The sequence below is a fragment of the Cnephaeus nilssonii genome (assembly GCF_951640355.1).
Source record: "Cnephaeus nilssonii genome assembly, chromosome: 21".
Taxonomy (NCBI): Eukaryota; Metazoa; Chordata; class Mammalia; order Chiroptera; family Vespertilionidae; genus Cnephaeus; species Cnephaeus nilssonii.
Window position 1 is genome coordinate 20,980,353 of NC_137092.1, and position 22,092 is coordinate 21,002,444.

The 22,092-nt window shown below is 42.2% G+C and overlaps 1 protein-coding gene across 1 annotated transcript in view; it reads right to left on the bottom strand.

The window, feature by feature from the left end:
- Positions 1–22,092, bottom strand: part of ASTN1 (astrotactin 1) — a gene marked incomplete at its 5' end in the record, with an annotated part of 288,747 nt that overhangs the window by 163,960 nt on the left and 102,695 nt on the right. The window contains one exon of the mRNA XM_079762051.1: positions 12,119–12,306. Within this exon, the coding sequence (XP_079618177.1) occupies positions 12,119–12,306 (188 nt within the window). The remainder of the gene's footprint in view (positions 1–12,118; positions 12,307–22,092) is intronic.

Here is a 22,092-nt window from a genome sequence, read left to right on the forward strand (position 1 = left end):
TGATTGGTGTTTCCCTCTCATTGATGTTTCTAACTCTATATCCCTCTCCCTTCCTCTCTGTAAAAATCAATAAGATATTTTTTTTTAAAAAAGTGTGGAACATTTTCATTTTATTATTTAGTTTATAAACTAGCATTTTTCCGAACCTCCATGGAAATAATGATAACATCAAGCCAATGCCTTTGTTGACATTTTCATCTAAGATACGGTTAAAATAAATTCAGCCAGATAAAGCCAATCTACTTATATAGAAATATTCAGAAAACAGGAATATAGATTGTATAAATAGATGGCAAAAAAGGGGGGGGTGCTAAAGTTTTGAGAACACTCATTTTACAGATGAACAAACGGAGGCTCAGGGAGGTGAAGAATTTGTCTGAGGTTTCAGACCTTCGTGGGCAAATAACCCTAATCCAAGCCTCCTGACTTCGAAGTCAGTGGTTTTAGGCCACTTGTGTCCTCGGCCCAGCTTTAGTCACTGGTGAGGATAGGAGAGATGGAGTCTAGATGAGCCTAGCTGGGTTCTCAGCCTGCATCACTGCTGCAGAAGCTATGAGCAGGGCCTGGCAGGGATATGTTGCTGCTGCCCCATCCCAATCCCAGGTAGAGTCAGTCCCAGGAAGGTGGCCGTGCCCTGGAGAGCCCAGGGTCTCCCATGTAGAGGCTGCTTGTTCTGATCAGCAGAGCAGTGATGGGAGTGGCACTGGGGACTGACACAGCTAGTTGACAGCCTGGGGACGGAGCCTTGGATGTATACACACTGTGACATTTAGGGAATAACAGAGAGTGCCTGAACATTACTGGGGATGCAGGACCCTCTGAGTTTGCTCTATGTGGCAGCTTACCTCATTGTGCAATGATGGGTTTAAAGCCAATAAATGCCAAATTCTGACATGTTCACTCATAAATCCAAAGCCTCCTGAGTCTTAGTCCCAAAGCCCTTCCCAGACAAGACACAGGAAGGGAGGAAACAAAAGGTGGAATGCTTCAATAAACATCTCATGCCAGGTCTCCCTTAGGGACCTCCTAAGGCTCCATCTTCTCTATGGAATTTGGGCAGAACAACTCACCTTAAATTCACCTTAAAAAAACTTTGGGATTAGGAGCCAGAACCTAGCAGGTCCTAGATACTGCTCCATGAAGTACCCCCTGTTGTCAGCTTCAGTTCACTATATCAATAAACTGAGCATCTGATCCATCCCAAGTTAGAAGGTACTTGACTCATCTCTATTGCTATTCACAGACATCAGCAGCAGTGGTAGAAGGATCAGGAGAATCATAAATAGCAAGGCAGTATTAAGACTTCCCCACATATGCCTGACCTCTCTCTCCACGTGTACTTTAGAGACCTCTATGCAACCCTGAGGAGGGTCCATTGACATCAGCCAATCCTAGAGGCAAGATTCTTTTTTTCTTTTTTGTTAATCCTCACCTGAGGATATTTTTTCCATTGATTGTTTTTAGAGAGAGAGTGGAAGGTAGGGAGGCATGAGCAAGAGGGAGGGAGATAGAGAAACATAGATGGGAGACACATGGATTGGTTGCCCCATCAGGGAGTAGGGATTGAACCTGAAACCCAGGTATGTGCCCTTGACAGAGAATTGAGCCTGTGACCCTTTGGTGCACGGACTGATGTTCTAACCACTGACCCACATCAGCCAGGGCAAGGCAAGATTCTCAATAAATTTTAGCAGAAACTTGAGAGGGTCACAGATGATTTTATGAGGGGAGATCTTAATATGATCTGTCTACCTTCAGACTCATCAGCAAGGCAAAGAGCCACCACTAACTCTTAAAAGTCCTACATATCAGTCCCACACAAACCAACTTGATCCTGACATGTTCGCAAGCAAACTCTACTCCCATGCATGTGTGAACACCTCTAGTGGATGTTTTGCTTTAAGAGACTGTTCTAACATATCTGTGTGTGTGTGTTTTTAATAGTCTACTGTGTATGTCACAGTTGAAACCAAGCAGGGGCCATCAGCTACACAGAGAAGAAAAATAGCATCAGTATCCTCTGTAGACTACTCTTGTCAAGTTGAAGCATATTTTTGTTTTCATCAAATTTTGTCTTCACTAAACTTTTAATACCTCACAGGAGAGGCTAATGTGCTTACATGTCACCTGAATTGAATACCGCATGCCTTGAATTTGTAGCAAGAACAACCTTTGTCAATGCCTGCCTTAAGTGACAATTGCAATCAATCGATGGGAAGCTGACGAAAACTAGCAAACTATTATCTTTACACTGCAAGTACAACCCTATCACTTCTACCAAATTACTAGATTTTAGTCTGTGTTTGGGCTCTGTAGACAAAATGAGAAAGTACTAGATCAGGCTCAGCAAACTATGACCTCTAGGCCAAATGTGGTCCACTGCCTGTTAGTATAACGTTTTATTGGAACACAGCCACACCCATTCACTTACATATTGTGTATGGCTGCTTTGGCACTACAATGGCAAGAGATGGGTAGATGCAACAGAGCTCACAGAGCCCTGGCCTAACTTCCTGCCATTCTCCATGCTAGTATTCCCATGGGCCAGGCATTATATAGAGCTGCTACATCTACTATCAAATCCAGTCTGTCTCCAATCAGAGCCCATGGGTGTGACGGGAGGAGGTTTGAGGGCATATTTACAGACAAACTTCAGGTCTGTGAGGGAATCCCAAAGTTCTGATAGGGGCAGGAAGCGTGGGGATGACAGCATGACCTGGAGGAAAGGTAACAGCATTAGGAATAAGTATCTGAATGGTGAACACACTCACCATTCCATGCCTTCTGTTCCCCATTGTGATTGTAATAACAATCTGTATGTGTGGATACCTGGGCAGAAAAGGAATTCCCATAATGACATCATTTGGTTTGATGAAAAAATAAATTGGTGAAGTTCTTCCAGGGAAGCTTGGAGCTGGGCTTATCACCCTAAACCATAATACATCTGCTGGGAAACCCTATAAACAATGAAACAGAAACAGTTTAACAATGCCCTGGATGTACATGACCGCATCCTGGCTTTGTAAGGGCTCATTCCGTTGCCCTGATGTCCCCAATTGCCTTGGTGTTTTCCATGAGTATGACTCCTCCAGGACTCCTCCAAGATGTTGCTATGATCCCAGCCTCTTTTCTGCCTCTCTAAGGTAGTGGCCACTGGGTAACACATTGCACAAAGAATTGTTACAGGGAGCTTGCGTGACATCCCAAGAGTTTACCTAGTTAATATTTACTGGGCACTTCTCATGGGCCAGGCATTATAGGAAGTGCTTAATAAAAATCATCTCATGCAATCATCAAAATAGCTTACAAAGCAGAATCTATTATTATTCCCACTTTATAGATGAGGAGAATGAGTTTAGAGAGATTAAGCAATTTGTCCAAGGTCACTAGGAAATCTAGTAAGTGGTAGAACTAGGATTTCAATTGGTCTCTCTGATAGCAAAGCCCTTGCTATAAACTACTTCACTCAAGTTCAACATCATAGACTATAGTCCTCATAGGCTTCTCAATGACCTTTGCTCAGAGCCAACCCCAGGCTTCTTTGCAATGCTTGATCTTTTTGTCTAATCTAGCTCTGCAACTTCTGAAGGGGCTCAGAGACTCCTCCATGACATCTTATCCAGTTCTCTTCCTCATCTCCACCAAGCGAAGAGTTTCTGCTGCACTAGCTGAGAGAAGCGAGAGACCCCACAGCCTGGAAAAGGGGAGAGACCAGCTGACTCTAGTGCCACCAAGCAGCAGAGTCCCACAGTAGACTGAGGTCAGAGGTCCGACACACTGGCCTTGAATACTGGCTCCACCTGTGTGACCTTGATTCTGGGATTTTCTTTCTCTAAGTCACAATGGGGGGAAATGCATGTCTAATTTCACCAGGCTGCTATGGGACTTGATTGATATTATGCAGGAAAATAATCTTACACCCTGCCTGGCACACAGTGAGCAAAGTGATAGCTTCATTACTATGACTATTGACAGTTCTTAATATTGATTTGAACCCTGAAGAGGTTACAGCTCCTGCTTTCAAAAGGATCTTCAGGGGTTTTTGGAGCTAAGTACTTAAAAGTAAATTGTTGGCTTCTCTATCAAGTGAATTAAATGGCAGTGCACAATATTACATCAAGTTGCTAAAAGGCATTACTATCCTTGTGAAAAATTGGCCTCTTAGCTATTTTCCTTGTTGTCTGGAAAAATGGGGTGACTTAAGGCTTCTATGAGCTTCAAGAAAGGAAACACCAGAATTGTAACAAGGATGTATAAATGGAAAGGAATGGAGAAGACGGTGCATTCCACCTGGCTCTTAGTTTTGCCAAAGGTCATTCTCAAATGTTAAGCATTAATAATATGATTGAATGTTCCTTAAAAGCAAAATCTTGTATTATTAATGTTCTATCTCCTTAGTAGCTAAAAAAAAAAGACCTGAAGTCTGACAGATATTGTTAAATGAAAGAATCAATATCTAAATAAATAAATGAGTCAATGATTATTTTAAATCAATAATAGGCCAATAACGCTTTTAAAATGCTTCTTGAGTTTCTAAAAATTTACTCTGAAAGTGTGAAAGGATGTATATGAAGCAGCCGAAGTCTACTGTTACATGACTTTCACAATTTTAGAGTTGAAAATCCCTAACTACCCTCTTTCCTTCCCTGCCAATAAACCCATGGCCAGCTGTGAGGTGGCCTGGCTGAAGCTAAGGTGGGCAGGTGGGTTTAGCCAAGCTGAACAGATCTGAGCTTTTGGGGTTAGCTGCCTGGTGCAGCTACAGAAAGAAAGATCTGTGTTCCACCGTGGTTGTGGGTCCTAGTGCTCATAGAGTTAGTAGTTTTGAAGTAATAATGAGGAAAAGTATCAGATGAGTCTTAGCAGACAGAATTCAACAAAACAGCAAAAGCTGGTAAGAGGACAAGAAATAAACATATATTGGCCACTTAGTGTGGGCCAGGATATGAACTGAATGCTTCTCATAGTCTAGACTGCCAACTGCCTCAATTCAAATCCTGGCTCTGCAACCTAATAGTTGCTTAATTTTAGGTAAGTTACTTAGCTTGTCTGGCCCTCAATCGCCACATCTGCAAAATGGGAAAATAATAAACCCTACTCATGGTGTTGTATGAAAATTAAAAAAAATAATATACATTGAAAATACTTAGCATCTGGCACATAGTAGGTACAAAATAAGATGATAATAATGACATCATTTGATCCTCCTCTCTACAAGGCAGACAGTACTATGTCTATTGTGTTGAATGACAAAGTCAGTCTCTGCTAAAGGAAGTGGTTCTGAGCTGTGCCTAGAACAGGAGTGGCCATTTTCTGTGCCACAGAAGCCCACCTCCTCATAACTACAGCCAATAGAAGGTTAGGGTTACATCCACCTATGGGATAACTTGATAGGAAAAGCTCTGAACAGGAACTATAGCAACTGGGTAGCCATCTGCTTCTCTCCCGAAGCAGTAAGAACAAAGGACAAAAAACAGGGACTCTGACAGCCATAGGAACAAAGCTGGAAACCTTGTAAGACTGAGAGAAGTCAGGAGGGGTCAAAGTGAGGTCACTTGATGATCAAATGGAAAATACAAACATATAAAAGCAATGAAGCTGGGGAGGGGGGTGGATTTAGACTCGATGAGACGTAGAAACCAATTCACAGCAACAGGAGCGATAGAACAGGTGCGGAAGAGCCAAGCCACTGCTGAGGCTGACAAGATGACGCAGATCCTTCATGACCTACCAGTTGCAGGTTTCATGAAATTCTGTTTGGATTTTGTTTTAATCAGAGGATTCCTGTCTCCCTTACCTCCATATGAATTTCTATTGTAAAAGTCCATTACAGAGAAGGCCAGAGGGGGTCTCCATTCTTTATCACTTAAAAGTCTAGTCAATGCATCCATTTCACAGATGAGGTAATAAAGCTTCCCCCAAAAAGTCAGCCAATTACCCACCATAGTAAAACCAGCATTAGAAACCCACCTTCCAACTCCAAACCCAGTGTTTCTTTCCACTATACCCCAGCTCCCACTCTAGAGGAATATGGAAGGGTGGCAGCAAGCAAGACGAAGTTAGCTGAGCAATTGAATGGCTAACAGACTCCCATATACCTGTAAAGAGACTCACAGACAAATTATGGTGCCGGGTGAGGAGGTGTGTAAGCCAAACCTTCTTTGGCTCTTGGAATAGCATCTGAAGGAACCCTGATCTCCAGTCTTTTGCACATCAGTCTTTCAGAGCAAAGACCCAAAGCAAAGAAGTTATTTTTTTTAGGGATTTTGTTTATTATTTTAGGAACTGCCCCCCCCCCCCCCACCGCACACTTTCCTAATGGAAGGCAGAGTACACAGTGATGAGTCTGGAAGGTGGGCAGCACGCCAGTCAGGCAGTCCAGTCCAAGGACGGATGATGGCTTGAATTGCTAGAAAAACTCCCTGCACTGAATCAGGACCCATCTTTTTAAACCTTCCAATTTATTGCCCTAGCTCTGCCCTTCATAGTAAGGCATGACACATTTAACTCCTCCATTTGATTCTTAAAGGTAAAAAAGATCAGCACTGATAAATTAGGGCATCCTCAGTCAGAACTACAAAAATAATATCAATTGATAATAAAGATACAAAAGTAACCCTAATTAATAATTTCTGCAACAGATTTTCTGAAGGAAAAAGGTGTTGACAAAAAAGGCAGCTCACCATCTCTTCTGTGCCCATGACCATTTAATAAGTACCTGGTGGTCTTGGTGGACATAGTGATGACCACTTGGAATTGCTCTTCTCTGCCCTGGAAGTGGCTGAGCTTTAGGAGTGAAATGAAGACAACTTCAAGCAAAGTCACATGTGTTGCACAGGCAGCTGGACCAAACTCAAATGTAACAGTGAGAGAAAGGATGGGGCCCATGGCAAAAAGTCGTTTGCAATCTTGGAATCATGGTCCTTGAGGCTCGCATAAGTTCTGTGGGCTTTCTACTCAACTCAGCCCCAAATGTTACTTCCCTAGACTGGAACTTCTTTCGAGTGTCCATTCTGTTCCTGCACTCCAGAGAGCCCCTGTGGTCTCTTTTGTCCCTGAACTTTGTTCTCTTCATTTTTCTCCCTAAAGAGAAAAAATGTGTCTTGAACTCACCAGGGGTTCCCAGAAACAAGGAGCTTAGGGACACCTGAGGAGCCAGCAGTCAGGGCCACAGGAGCCTGTAGACCAGTGGTTCTCAACCTTTCTAATGCCGCGACCCTTTAATACAGTTCCTTATGTTGTGGTGACCCCCAACCACAAAATTATTTTCGTTGCTACTTCATAACTGTAATTTTGCTACTGTTATGAATCGTAATGTAAATATCTGTGTTTTCCGATGGTCTTAGGCGACCCTGCTAGCGGTTCTCAACCTGTGGGTCGCGACCCTGCTAGCGGTTCTTAACCTGTGGGTCGCGACCCACAGGTTGAGAACCACTGCTGTAGAGCCTAAGACCATCGGAAAACACAGATATTTACATTACGATTCATTAACAGTAGCAAAATTACAGTTATGAAGTAGCAACGAAAATAATTTTATGGTTGGGGGTCACCACAACATGAGGAACTGTATTAAAGGGTCGCAGCATTAGAAAGGTTGAGAACCACTGCTGTAGACAATGGCCAATGAGCTTCATGCAGGGGGAAGGGGGATGTGAGGGGGATAGACAGCCTCAGCAGCACCCACGCTTGATTAATGGACTTTATCCTCAGGGGGATAGACAAATGCACAAAGATTATTTTCCCCCACAATTGTGAATTGTGCCTAAGAAGGCTGAACTATAAAAGATATTACTTATCAGTCGGAATTATCATTACAAAATATACATCAAAGCACAGTATTTTTGAAAGGCTATTTGCCTTGAAAAATGCACTTAACCAACCTGGATGCAATACAGCAAGTCTATTAACACTGCCATCTTTAATTACAAAGATGAAATATATAGATAATACATTAAAATTCTATTAGACATCATTAAACTCTTTTACATACACTAAGAAGAAAAATGTAGATCATATGGTAAATTAGCAAAAGTAAAATATGGAAATGTTAATCCACACAGAGTCTGAATAGCCAATATGAAGCCATATTAAACCCGATATTCTCAGGAATAAACAATCTGCTTATTACTGAAGATTTCTCTGACTTCTGGTTTAAACTCAGACATCAATTTTCATTTGATGATTTTGCTTTCACTTGTTCAAGAGTTTGCAAAAAACTATCCTTGTGTACTTTTGTAGTTTTAAATGCCAATTATCTTGCAAAATTTGAAATAAATCTCTTCAGCCAAGTTTGAGTTACACAGGAGGTTAACATACATTGTTTGACCTGCAGAGCAATGATATAAGATTTCAGGAGGAAAATCCAATTATTCTACACTAGGAAGAAATGGTAGCATTTTGGGAAAATAGTTATTCAAAAATTTTAGGATGCGATTGAGAAAATAACAAAAGCAAAATGTTTTTCAAAGTTTAATATTGCCCAGTTCCCAGCCGAGGTAGTGGTTTTCTGCCAGCCCACGATTTGCTGATGGTATATTTGTACTGGGCACTGTGGAGGAAATGACTTATTGATTCTCATTCATACAATGTCATAAAGATACCAAAAAAGTTTTTTCTGTGTTTCTCATTCTCTCATTACTTCTATTTTGTATTTAAAACAAAACATGGTAAATGCAAAATATAAAAATAAACAGCAATCCCTGCATTGAGACAAGATGAACAAGAAAGGTATAAATATGAAATGAAAGAAATTTAAAGCTTAAGGTTTTCACAGAACCATTAATTTCCTTTGCACATATTGGAAATAGTTAGGATTATCAGTTAAGCTTTTTGAAAAAAAAATATTTTATTGATTTTTTACAGAGAGGAATGGAGAGGGATAAAGAGCTAGAAACATCGATGAGAGAGAAACATTGATCAGCTGCCTCCTGCACACCCCCTACTGGGGATGTGCCCGCAACCAAGGTACATGCCCTTGACCAGAATCGAACCTGGGACCCTTGAGTCCGCAGGCTGACGCTCTATCCACTGAGCCAAACCGGTTAGGGCCAGTTAAGCTTTTAAATATATATTTTCTTAATAAGAGAGTAAAGGTTAGATGTATTCATGTTTTAATAAACACCTTAACTTTTCTCTTTTTCAAATTACGTTAATGGGTCCAAGCTAAAACTGTACCAATAATCATCATTATAGTTAATGAAAAATAGCACCACTTTTGTTATTTCATAAAAGCGTTTCGGCAATAAGATTTCATTTAAGTGCATTTTGCTGCCCAATACTGTTATTGGTCAAAGCATTTTGCTATCTTCTCACATTTATAATGTTGTCATTCTGGATGCCTCAACTAGTTTCCTAGTTTATATCCGAAGAAGATGGTATAAAGAATATCAGATAAAGTCTATCCATCTCTGCATCTCTTAAGAAGACATAAGAGACTCTAGGACTCACATCTTCAAACACAATACCCTCAGGCTTGATTTCTAAGCTGAGGGCAAATACACAACTGCAGCTTTGAAACTGACTACAATAGACTCAGGATAGGAGAGGCAGTGTGGGAGGTGGTGGTGTGGATTGGGAAAGGAGGAAGGTGAGCAGAAAGCTGGGCTGCAGGGGACTACATTGACCACACCATCTTTGAGGAGGATGGGAGAGGGTACTTATATCTTCATTTCACCCAGGAAACCCTACTCTCCTGCAGAAGTCAAAGGACTACTTCAATTTTTCAATCACATGTGGGCCTTTCCAAGGGGCCAAGCCAGGGACAAATACAAAACCTGTCCAGTCTCACCCTTTGCCCATGGCCTTTTAACCTCTGCCTCCCTCAACCTCATTGAAAATAACTTAGTTTAAATAAAGCTGGAGGAATACTATCTTCCATTTTATTTGGGAAAGAGAATGCCATTGGTGGTCTGCCATGGTGACCAGTAGCACATGAAGAAAAGGTTTAAGGCACAGCAATAAGGCTGACTTTTGTTCTCTTTCCATTTAAATGTTCCCTGTCCATTAACCTCTGCCCAGGGGTCTCAAAAAAAGCATGGCATTCATAATGCAGGGTTTCTCACAGGGGCTGTTATATTTACAGGCACAACCTATTTCCTCACATACTTTGGCATTCTTGATCAGTGTATTTCTATCTTCACTGCCACCCACCCCCACAAATGCATGTGTGCACACACACAACACACAGACACACACACTCCTCTAGAGAAGGTACCAAAATACCTCCATCTGAGGATAGACAGTGCGGTCCTTGCCACACTGAAAATATGAGGTGGCAACCAGGACAAGCATTGTCTCGCCAGGATCTTCACAGGACTCCCCCACCCCAACTAAACATGCCTTCTGACATGCTACCTGTCTTAACTTCTTGTATTCAAGGTCTTTCTTTCAGACAAAAATCACTCCCAGTATTAGTTATTGGGAATCTCTATACTTATATTTGGTGTGAAAAAGACAGGTTCTTTGACATGGTCTTGGACTAAAAGAAACAAAATGAAAACCACCCATAACCATGACTGCTTCCCCCAACCATGGAAGGCTGATGATGGCTGGTGGGAAGCCACCCTGTACCTTTTTTCACTCAGACCATATTATTAGTGTGAAGACAACGGGGCCTCCACATCTGTCACCCTGGTCAATGTCAGGCTGATTCCTCAGACGGACTGACCTCACCACTCCCTGGAAACTACAAACTATACTGCAGACAGCCTTCTCTGAGATAGGAAACACTGGCCTTTGATTATGGATGTACAAGTACAGTAACGCCCATGTTATAAACCTCAGTTCATTTGTAAATATGGGGCATAGCAATCTCATTTGTCTGCCTGCCTTCTAGCATATCTGGACATTGAGATTTACTATCTGCTGTTCAAAAATTTTTTTCTTGACCACATAGTTTACATAAAGTAGCTTATGTATATGCAGGTAATCTATCGAGCCAGTTATTCATAGGGACATGGATTGAGGAAGAAATAGAAGGATTACATTCTGAGATTTTTATGAGAGACTCTTATGAGGAAAGTTTCTATGCCAAGTATTTGGATAATGTAAATTTATATATATTTAAAATGTGTTTCAGTTTCCTCTAATCTGATACACAAAACTGAACAGCATGTAGTGATGGTAACAGAATAATAAATGATTAAAGTTTACACCAAGACCTAGATTGGTTCTCAGCTGAATTTCCTAACAGAATAGCCCATGCCCTTCCATACATATGGTTCATGGCTAACCAGTCAAGCCTCAATCTGCTCCCAGGCTACCCTAGGAGCAGAATATGTATTGGCTTTGTCAACATAATACTAATACATAAAATATCAGGTAAAACAGGTATGTTCTATATGCATTGGGAAATTCACTCATTTATTCCAGAAACATTTATTAAGCATTAAGTATGTGAGTGCATTGTTCTAAGTGCTAAGGATACATTGATGAATGATACACCATCAAAGAAAACCCCTATCTATCATTGTACATACTTCTAGTGAGATTCTAAAATACAAGTTCCTAGAACTTTAGGAATACAGTTTTAATTTTTTTGAGAAAAGCAATCTGCTAATTAGAATATTCTAAACTTTTTTTTTTTTTAATTTCTGAATAGGTGAAGGGTTACTGATGGTGAAGTTTCTGAGCTGGGCTAGAGGGAGGGACTAGTATCTATTGACATGACCTTTCTTGTACGAGGAGAGACAGCCAGGATGCTGACTTTCTCCCAGGTAGGGCAAGAGGGAAGATGACTTGGTAGCATCAAGCAGCTTGGCTATTCAATCATTTGGCCAACATTTATGGAATGACTATTATAAGATATTTGGATATACAAGTTGAATAATTTCTTTCTAAGACAGTCTACTGTTCCTGTCTATTGTTGATGGTTGGTAAAAACTCTATGCCTAGGCATGTTCCTACAGAGGACAGTTGGGTAATGGTGCTGTGGAAATAACTGCAACTTTTACTGACACCACAAGCGGATTGCTTTCCCATAAATGGGAAATTATTCATTAACATGATCAGTGATCATTATGGCATTGGGTCTTAAAGAGCTGTGTGTATGGCACCAAGACTCTTAATGTCAAGGTAATGTAAGCCATTGCTTGAGAGGTGAAGGCCATGCTGCTCTTACCATGACCGAGATGTGCAGGATCCTCAGCTCCTCCTCTGCTGACTCGTGCTGGGGTTCTTCGGTTGGGTCTTGTCCGGGAAGGGTCGGGGCACCATCTTGGTGATGGATGTGAAAAAGCAAAGTGCCATTCTCCAGCCACTGCTGCCTCCAGCGCACCAGAGGGATGTCCTCTGTGTTCCCTGAGATCTCTAGAGGACAAACAGCAAAGGCACAGGTCAGAATTCCAGCTGTACCAGACCAAATCTTCTAACTCATCTTCATAGACACTGGTACAGATGAGCCAGCATCAGCGGAAGACAATATAGGGTTCCAACTAGTTAGGTCAGACTTACTGCTGCTCCAAATCTCAAGGAATGGAAGAGACCCTGAGAAGAAAATTATCCCCCATAGGTCTTAGCATCATAATCTAGCGAGCCAGCCTCTCACACATTGAGAAAAAGACCAGGTAAAAATTCAAGTTCTTCCCACTATTTCTATGATCAATAGCATCCTTTACCCAGCCTAGTTTGAATACCCTGATAGCTCCCCCTGGGGTAAATGCAAGGTTGCTTTCCTCTTGTAAATTTGTGAAAGTGTAAGTTCCCTAGCAAGTGCTCCTAGATACCAGAGAATCTACAACGGAGAGAGCTGGTAATTACCATGCAGAGAACTGGTACTTATGGAGAGAAACATCCTGGAAGGTTACTGCAGAGCAACTGGGCTGACAGGTTATTTCTAAAACCACAATCATTTTCTGCAGAATCCACTGGAGATGTCTGACATTGCTGTGGCAGGTAAAATAATGTTTTAATTCCCTTTAAATTTTCTCTTCACTTTTGCAGAGCAGAGGTGGTGTACATGGAGAGCGTGGTGCAGAAGTGGGTCCTTAGCACAGGCACAAGACATTCCTAAGAGCAGACATTCATCTGCCCTCAGGGCATTAGACTGAGGCACTGGTCTATCACCAACAAATCAATAACAAACTTCCTAACATGCACCTCACACCATAGGTGCTAAGCTCCTGCTGTAGAGAAGTCACGTCACTGTTATATGACCCTTTCACTAATATTCCTAAGCAACACCAGGTCAAAGCTTTGAGATGTTCCACAACAGAGACCTGCTCAACCCAGTCCCTCCTGAACTTCATTGTCCCCCAGACCATTCCTCTTTACCAACTATTACCACAAGGGAACTAACCTTCTGAACACAGTTGGGCAAAGCTCTGCTTTCTAAAACTTCATTTTTGTAAGGTATAGATTCTCCCAAAATTTATCACCTTTGACCAAAAAAAAATAGTAATTCCATAGACATAAAAAAGATTTAATAAAACACATTTAGAAGAATATTCTCATCAAGTACCACGACCATAAAGAGGAAAGCAATTTTAAATATTTATGGAGTTTATAAATACATTTCACTATTTGTATGAGGACACAAATGATGTTCTGCTTTATTTATTTACTCATATATTTATTCACTTATTTAACAGACACACACTGGGCATATATTAAGCACCAGACCCTATTCTAGGCACTAAGACACGAATCCCCATGAAGCCCTCGACAAGTTCTCTAAAGCAGTGGTTGCCAACCTTCGGACCACTGGTTGGCGACCACTGCTCTAAAGTAACCCACCGTGAATGAGCGTGGTTAAGTGCTACAATACATGCATGGCAGCATTCTGTGGGAGCGTAGGAGGAGGCAAGGCTCATCTTGCCTGGGTAGAGGGGGGAAGGAGAGAGGAGGGTAGCCTTCTTTTCAGAAGATGATACTGGTTTGGGCCTTGACGTGTGGGCAATTTCCCTTTAATAGGCAGGTAAGTGGGGAGAAGGCATTCAGACTCTGATAAGAGAATGAGGAGGAGGAGGAAGAATGTGGGCCGGTCCTCTCAGGGTAGGTGAGTGACAAGAATCTGTATGAGGCACAGGTCACAGCCAGTATCTAGAAGACACTGATATGATCGCTTATCTCACACCACAGACCAGGGCACAGAGTAAGGCAGGGTGTGATGGAGAACCAGCAAGCAGCAAAGACTTAGCCCTTCTCCCTGATTGCCTAAGGGACTCAGTTACCCTGATGGGTGCTGGATTGGCAAGCTGTCCATGCCCTGGCATGTGCCTGGCATAGCATCCAGTAAGCTGCAGTGGGTAGAGGGTGTGAGAATGGATGACTCCCTGCATCCCCGTCCAGGTTTTCCACAGGCACAGCCCCATTTGTGGGTGAGGCAGGGACTCAGGCTTCCCGATTCACCTTTCCTCTAAGAAGGTTTTCTGATTCCCAGGTGAATAGAAACCCTTGGGCATGCCTCCGAGGGTGCCTGCTTAGACCAGTAGAAACCCCTCCAGTCACAAACGCTACTAGGTGGCACTTACCCTCACTCATCAAGCCTTCACACCCAAGCACCGGGAAGATTCCTCCTAGGAAACACACCCTCCTCCCCTAAGTCCCTTTCCTGTCATTGTTGCAGAAACCAAACTCAGTCTCCTTCTCGCCATAGACATAAGTCACCAGCAGCACCGGTTCCTAATGGAGCACCTAGTGACATAATTGAATCACCCAGCACAACACACGCCCAGCCTCCCGCCCGCACCTGGGATTTATTCCACACACGTCGGTGTCTCTTCAACCCTTCCTGTACCCATTCAGAGGGAAGCTGGCCCCTCATCGCTCTAAAGCACTTAACAAACTGGATTTTTATTTCCCAGATCCTCATCAAGTGGGTCAGGCTCATTACCTCTGTTTTTACTGTGGAAGCAAAGACAAGTCAATACCCAGACCAAGGTCACTGGGCATGACACAGCAGGGAATGAAACAGATGAACGGTTGTCATTCCTCTCCACCCCCAGCACACACACTGCACGGCCCGACCTTTGAACATGCACAGAGCGAGGACACATTTGAGGAGAAAATCCGAGTGGTCTTTCAGGAGTTTTTGTGCTACAGGAGTTTAATTTATTACACAGGAGTTAGTATTCTGTGACTTCATTTAAAATTGAGATATAATTCACATACCCAGAAATTCACCCTTTCAAAGTATACAATCTAGTGGTTTTTAGTGTATTCACAAAGCTTTGCAACCATCATCACTCTGATTCCACAACATTTTCATCAGCCCAAAAAGAAGCCCCATATTCACTGGCCATCTAAGACTTTTTTGGGAAGGAAGGTATTCTACTGCAGGGTTCCAGGAGGGATGGTACCAAGGAAAGAACAGGTGCAGGGAGGGCACAGACAAATGCCCCCACGGGAAGGTGAGTGGAGAGCATTTCTGGCCTTGGTACCAGGCCAGTCCTCTGAACCTCTGTGTAGGTTTTTCACGCCCTTCTCTATGGATGGTGATTTTCCCAGACCAGACTCATCATAGAGGACAAAGGTTAAAGGAAGGAGGATGCCACATCTGCCAGAAAGGGCACTGTCATATTTTAGATTCAAGATAATTAAAGAATGATGGCTTCTTCCTCAGCTTTTTTCCCTTTCTTGGCAGGACTTGACATGGAGGAGCTAAAATGCTAAACCAGGAACTTATTATGCGATAACAGTGCTGGGTCAACCAATAAAAGAACTACATGGGGTACAATAAATGTCTTGTGAATTTCATTGCTGATGGGCTGAGGTGGAGCCTAGAACATCAATGCAGTCACGTTGGACTGGATGTCAGCAGAATACCTCAAGAAGAGGAAATGCTCCCAAATTGCTTTACCAATGCAAGGCTTTCCTAAAACTTCTAAAGAGAAAACAGGGATGGTAATAAAATAGTTACTCTAGTCCAAGGCCCCTTGTGCACTGCACCTGAGGCTCAGACAGGGCCTTTTCTATAATGTACTGAATAAAACAAGTGCCAACAGGAGCTCACACAAGCATCTCAGGGAATCACAGGTGACATGAGCACTGAAGCCATCATCACATCTCAGAAGCTGAGATCTCTGAAAGGGGAAGGCTGTCCTGACTTTTAGCGTGTCCATTCTTTCCTTCCACAGACCTCATATCTAAGTACCTCCCAAAATTCTGGAACACACAGAAACTAGGGTACCACTTATTTTTGGACACAACAAATATTTTTGGAGCACACCATTTTTGCCAGTCAGTCAACTGTGTGACATGGTCCTTACTCTCAAGGAGCTTTTGGTCTAGTAAGAAATTGAAGACGTGGCCATGAGTAAGTCCTCTAAATAGTAATAGCAGTGCTGAGTCAGAGGATATAAATTGGCTGGGCATAAACACAGGGGAAGAGGTAAAATGTTGGGAGGTGATTGCCAATGAAGGGAATGGTGTATACAAAGGAACAGCAAAACAATGTGTGTTTGCAAAACCGAGGCAGGTCCGGTGATGCTGCAGGATGGAGGATATGAAGAGGAGTAGTGGAGGACTGAGGCTAAAAAAAATGCAGATTGGTGTCAATTGTGAAAGTTGTGAATGCCAGTTTAAGGAGTTAGGAGCTAATGGGAAATCATACACAGTTTTATTAAGCAGAGGAGAAAATAAAGCCACGATTAAGAAGACCCATTAAAGAGAGTAGCAAACAGACTAGATTCAATCAATCTCACTCTGTGACTTTGATCCTAGAATCTACAGTGACCCAAACACTCAACCAGAGCTCAGGAGACCCAGGTCTGGAATAACCTTCAATTAATTACTAGCTTTGAGTTTTCTCATCTGTATAAGGAGGAGCTGTATAGATGAATGTCAAGATCTTGGTAAAACTTTGTCCATCCACAATTCTAAGTCCTAAAGGGTGTGCTTCACAAGACCACCTAAAAAGGCAATAACTTCAATGTCATAGACAACGTCAAATCATCTCTCAGGTCTATAGTACTCCACTTCTCCTTTCCCTCAGAGCATAGGGTGGACCGATTTGGGATGATTTGATTAGAGCCTTTAAGAACCAGACCCATCTTCAGACTAGATCTCAGGCTAGAGAGAAAGGTTCTCATCACACTGGCACAGACACGAGGTTTCTAAAGCAGAAACCCTGGAGCTTCTATATGCAACACAGAACGTGGGTGATGACAACTTGGTCAGGGAGTCACTTTAGAGCAGCGGTCACTAACCACTGGTGGTCCATGAGGTCCGAAAGGTTGGCGACCGCTGCTCTAGAGAATAACCTGGGATGGGGAAAGGCAGCGGAAGGAGAGTGAGACAAAATCACATTAAAATCAGCCTCAGTCTGTGAGCTTGCAGCATTGTCCTTTAGTGGGGTTAGCTCAGGACACCCAAAACTTGCTCCAAAAATTCCTTCTCTAGGAATTACACCTTCCTCATGCCATCCAAGTGTCCTGTCTTGCTTTAGTCATTTCCTCACTCTCAGAACCCCTGAACTGAGCTTCTAAGACAATAATCATCATGTTTCCAGGATCAAAATTTTTTCAAAAGGTAACTTCGGTGAGGACCAGATCCATGGTGCTGTCTTTTTCAAAGAAATGGACAATTTAAAGTCAAATGTGGACTGGAATTGGGGAAATTCTCAAAGATCCTTTTAATTCACTGAATGACTCAGTTAGAGCAATCCTGGCACTCAGGTCCCTTCCCCTTCCTGAGTTCCAAGCTGGATCCCATGGAGGAGCCATGAGGTGGCTCCAGTGACTAGGTTAAGCCAGGAAGAAGCATTGACATGCCAGATATTCACCTCATGTCAAGCGCACCTGATGAACTGACTGCAGTCCTTTGGGGTTGAGGGTGACACCTGATGGCCATTACTCTTAAAAGACCTTGCTTAGATCAAGATCTTCAAACCTACTGTTAATCTTAAAAAACCTTCCTCAAGCTAAATCTAGTCTAGCTTCTGAGAGAATTCCCCAAAGTTAGAAAAGAACTGGATGAACTGAAAGACAAATAAAATGCACTACCTCAAAACTTCCTGCTGTTAGAGGAAGGAAGGAGTGTCCATGGGTTATTAGATTTGCATGGTTGTTTTTCAGTTCTATTAAGTACAGTATTGTGAATGGCCTCATGTTCTTTATGAAAGAATTACAAGGGAAAGGGAACATCTCAAAATAGGACATAGCAACCTCCCACCTTGTGCTATCTCAGCTACCATTCTTAGGTTCTGCGTGATGATGAGGAAGCTCAGGAATTTAGTGATAAAGCCAACTGTCCAAAACTAAGAATAACAAATGGGCCTTTTCCATAAGGGACTATCATTAAGATTACCAAAGGTAGGCCTGTGATTGAATTATCCCTTTTCTTCAATTCTTTTTTTACTTTCCTTTTTCCCCAACTCTAATTTCAGAGTTTGAAATATATTGATGGTAGGTCTACTTTCCCACATGGCTTTATTATGGTCTTCCAACTGAAACTATTAACAGTGGCATTAACTTTCAACACCTTTGTAAGAAAATAACCTGCTTAAGTCAGGGGTTAATAACAGCAGAGGATCACTAATTATCCTGCAAATCTTTACCCTGGTATCAAACGTGACCCATGCCTTTAATATCTCTGGAACGGCAGCCTCTAAAGACCCCAACTTGTTCCATAAACATAATGACAGCAGCACATTAGTGTTCTGGCCATCTGTGAAGAAATGAAAAGCAGACAAAGTAGAAGGATGCAGAGAGAAAGGACAAAGTCAAAAGAAGTGAGGAAACAACGTGCTTTGGGCTGAGCTTGCTGGGCCTCCACACTTTTCACCACAGGGACCATCTGGTATGGAGTGCTGAAGTGACACAATCTTACTGCTCAGAGTGAGAACCACATAAAATGATTCAAGCAGCACAGATGCGAGGGACAAGGAGGTCTGCCTGGAGTTTGTGCCTATATAGACCGGCTAAGTGAACAACAAAATGGGAGACAGCATAGTCCTTTTGTGCAGATGCTTAGCATACAACTGAAAAAAGGAACTCTCGTTGTGGTTCCTCTATTCAACGCAGTGCCTGCTGCTGCTTATCATCTAATTCTCGCTCCTCTGCCTCCAAATAGGCTTGAGCAAGGACTGCTGGACTATGTGGGCAAAAGCTTATTAGCAAAATGGCTTCAAACTTCAAGAACCTCTCACCCAACAGATAGATACCCAGGCAGCTCCTTTCTCAAGTAACTAGAACCTCTTAGACATGATGAGATTTGGAATAAAGCTTTCCACTTGTGACCAGGAGAAGGACAATCGAATTCCTATTTCCCTGCTCAGTGACATTTGTTCCCGATGGAAAGAGCCTAAAGCAGTAATGACCCAGTGATGAGAAAGGGAATGGCAGGTGGACAGGAGCCCTGAACAGGAAGCTGGGGGAATGAGGCTCTGCAATCTCTCTGGAGCTCATTTTCCTAATCTTCAAATGATTGCACTAGAAGGTCTGTAGGGACTCCCCAGCTCTAATCATGGTAGTCAATGATACAAAACCACACATGACAGTCGGCTCTAGTCAGACCCCCAAATCTGGTGCAGGCTGAGTATATTTCTGCCAACTGGATAAAAGTCTCTGTGAAAGTTTTTCAAATCAGACTTTCTTCTTGGAGTATGGAAAGCTTCCAGCTCAGCCCAGCCTATGCATTTTAGGGTAAGAATTGGCTATATTGAAATTCATGACAGTGACTTACGGAAATCGCATCAGTGGTCCCCAAGAAGAAAGAATCATCCACATACAGATGCCTCCAAATAATTTCCAATGTACCTGTGATCAATTATGTTTATGTAAACAAGGATAATCTAGATTTAAAAAAAACACACACCAAAAACTTCATCTGATTTCTTTCTGCAACCCCACCAAGATCCCTTTATAGAGCTCTCCTCTACAATCCAAAAATGTTACCATCCTTTAAGCTGCCCACCCACCATTTCTATTTTTCCCAAAAAGGTTGAAGGTGGACTAAAATGAACCAAAAATGAGAGAAGTGGTGTGAGAGACAGAAATAAGGAATGGTCCATAGTAGGTTTTCTCCAAGGCAGGTGTGGGCAGGCACTGCAGAACGCAGAGGATGGCTTTTGAAATCAGGCTGATGAAAGCAGTGAAGCTTTCTATGGATGCTGCTGGAAGTAGGTCACCGCGCTACTCTCTGCCAGCATGAATAGCAATCAAGCAACTCCGTGAACATTCTATTTACCTAGCCATGGAGATGAAAACATTCCCCTGGGGGGATTGCAGCCAAAAGATTCTGACACAACCAGGGAGATGAGGAAGCATTCAAATGACTTATGATTTCATCCAAAATGGTTTGCTTCTTCCTACCACAATGGTTCTCTGGATCTTTTCAAAGCTCAGCAAAGAGTTTATCCACATGATACTCATTCAAGTCTCGTTTGAAAAGGGGGTGAGGGGAGGCCCAAAGCTCTTTGAAAAAAGGTAGGGTTATCTGAGTCACAGATGTATTGGTAAGAAAAAATTTAAATATACCTAGTTCTATTCTCCACTGCCACCAACTGACCTTTGTAAATTGAGATAACAGCATGCATTTAACAAAATCTGACATCAAGTAAGATGTATAATAATATTTAAACTCTGTAATGTTAAAATATGTATTTACGGATCATTTCATACATTGTAATGAGAATAAGTCCTTTTGAAGCCTGCACTTTCATGACTGGAATTCTGATTTGAGGTTTGCACATCTTTGGGGCCACATCCTTGCAGTGTGGCACTGGAAACAATAGGAATACCTAGGTTTGGAAAGCTGGGGCCCTGGATGCAGGAAGGTTGGAAAGAAACTGCCTACCAGACCCAGGAGAACTCTGTCCCTCCTGAGTCCTCTTTCTCGGCCTCCAGGCTTTCACTGCCAAAGAGTTTAGTATTTGCTCTGATTCTTGATCCTGAACTATTCAGTGAGATCTCCTCTAAGGTTCTCACCTTATAAAATGGATAGAAAATGAAATTGATAATGACAAAGTATCACCTGTACATGACTTACAGAAGAGAATAGGCCATCACCGGTCTTGATTTATCTCGATTTCTAATTACTTCTTATCTAGTTGTATTTCTGTTATCATCTATGATTCAACTCAACAAGTAATGATGTGCCTATTATTCACTGGCTCTGTTAAGAAGCCCTTTCAACATTCATGAGCTAACTTAATCCTCTATAACCCTTTAATGTGGGTATTTATATCTCCATTTCATTGATAGAGAGTTCCAGAAAAGTCAATATACTTGAAGAAGTTCACTAGTTAGTGGGAAAATTAGCGGAGAAAAATCGTAGGGCTCCTGGCTTCAAGGCCTTTGTTCCTTTCCACTATTTCAATGCCCATTCTCTTGCTTTGCAATTCTCAACCCCAGAATAATATAACTAAATTGCTTGGCATTATGTGGCATATAATGAACACCAATCCACATCAATATCATCATTATTAATACTGTATTTGTTATTGTCACGATTAGCATCATTCATATAAATTCTAAAATTGTGCAATAATCTTGACAAAGTTAAATAAGTATTACTTTTAAATGACTCCAGCTGCTTAAGAATCCTCAAAAATCCAGGAACCTAAGTCCAGGAATCCACCCATTTAAAATGAGGAACCTGGTCCAAGTTGTGCTGGCACATTTCCCTAATGTTCCTGAGCAAACTTACACTCTTTGGGTATCTCTGATAAAACTCCACTTACATTCTTTGCTTTAAGACTCAGCCACAGGGCTTTCACGGAGGGATGCCAGGCTATCCATGCCCATTCAAGACTGGCACACAAGGCCAGTCCAGTGAGCTTAGCAAGATGCTCAAGAATTAAGATGGGCAGATCCTCCCAAGGGGATGTGGGAGTTGTGACTGAAGTCAGGGAAGAGGAAAGGAGCAAATGAAGGTGGTGTTAAAATAACAGGTGAGCTTCCTTCAGTGGTAAACTGAGACCCTGTGAATGAATCCATTAATAGTGCCACCTTGGTGGGAATGGCTTGTGTTCACATAGGGTTTATCTTTGTCTGTGGTGGTTATCATTCTGCTTGGTCCTGTAAGTGCCCAGATGGCTGGCACATAACCAGACAATGCCTCTTAGGTTATCTAACTGTGCCCCTAAAGGTCCACAAATGAATGAGACACCTTATTGGTCAACTCCCCTGAATTTACATCATCAAGTTAGAAAGG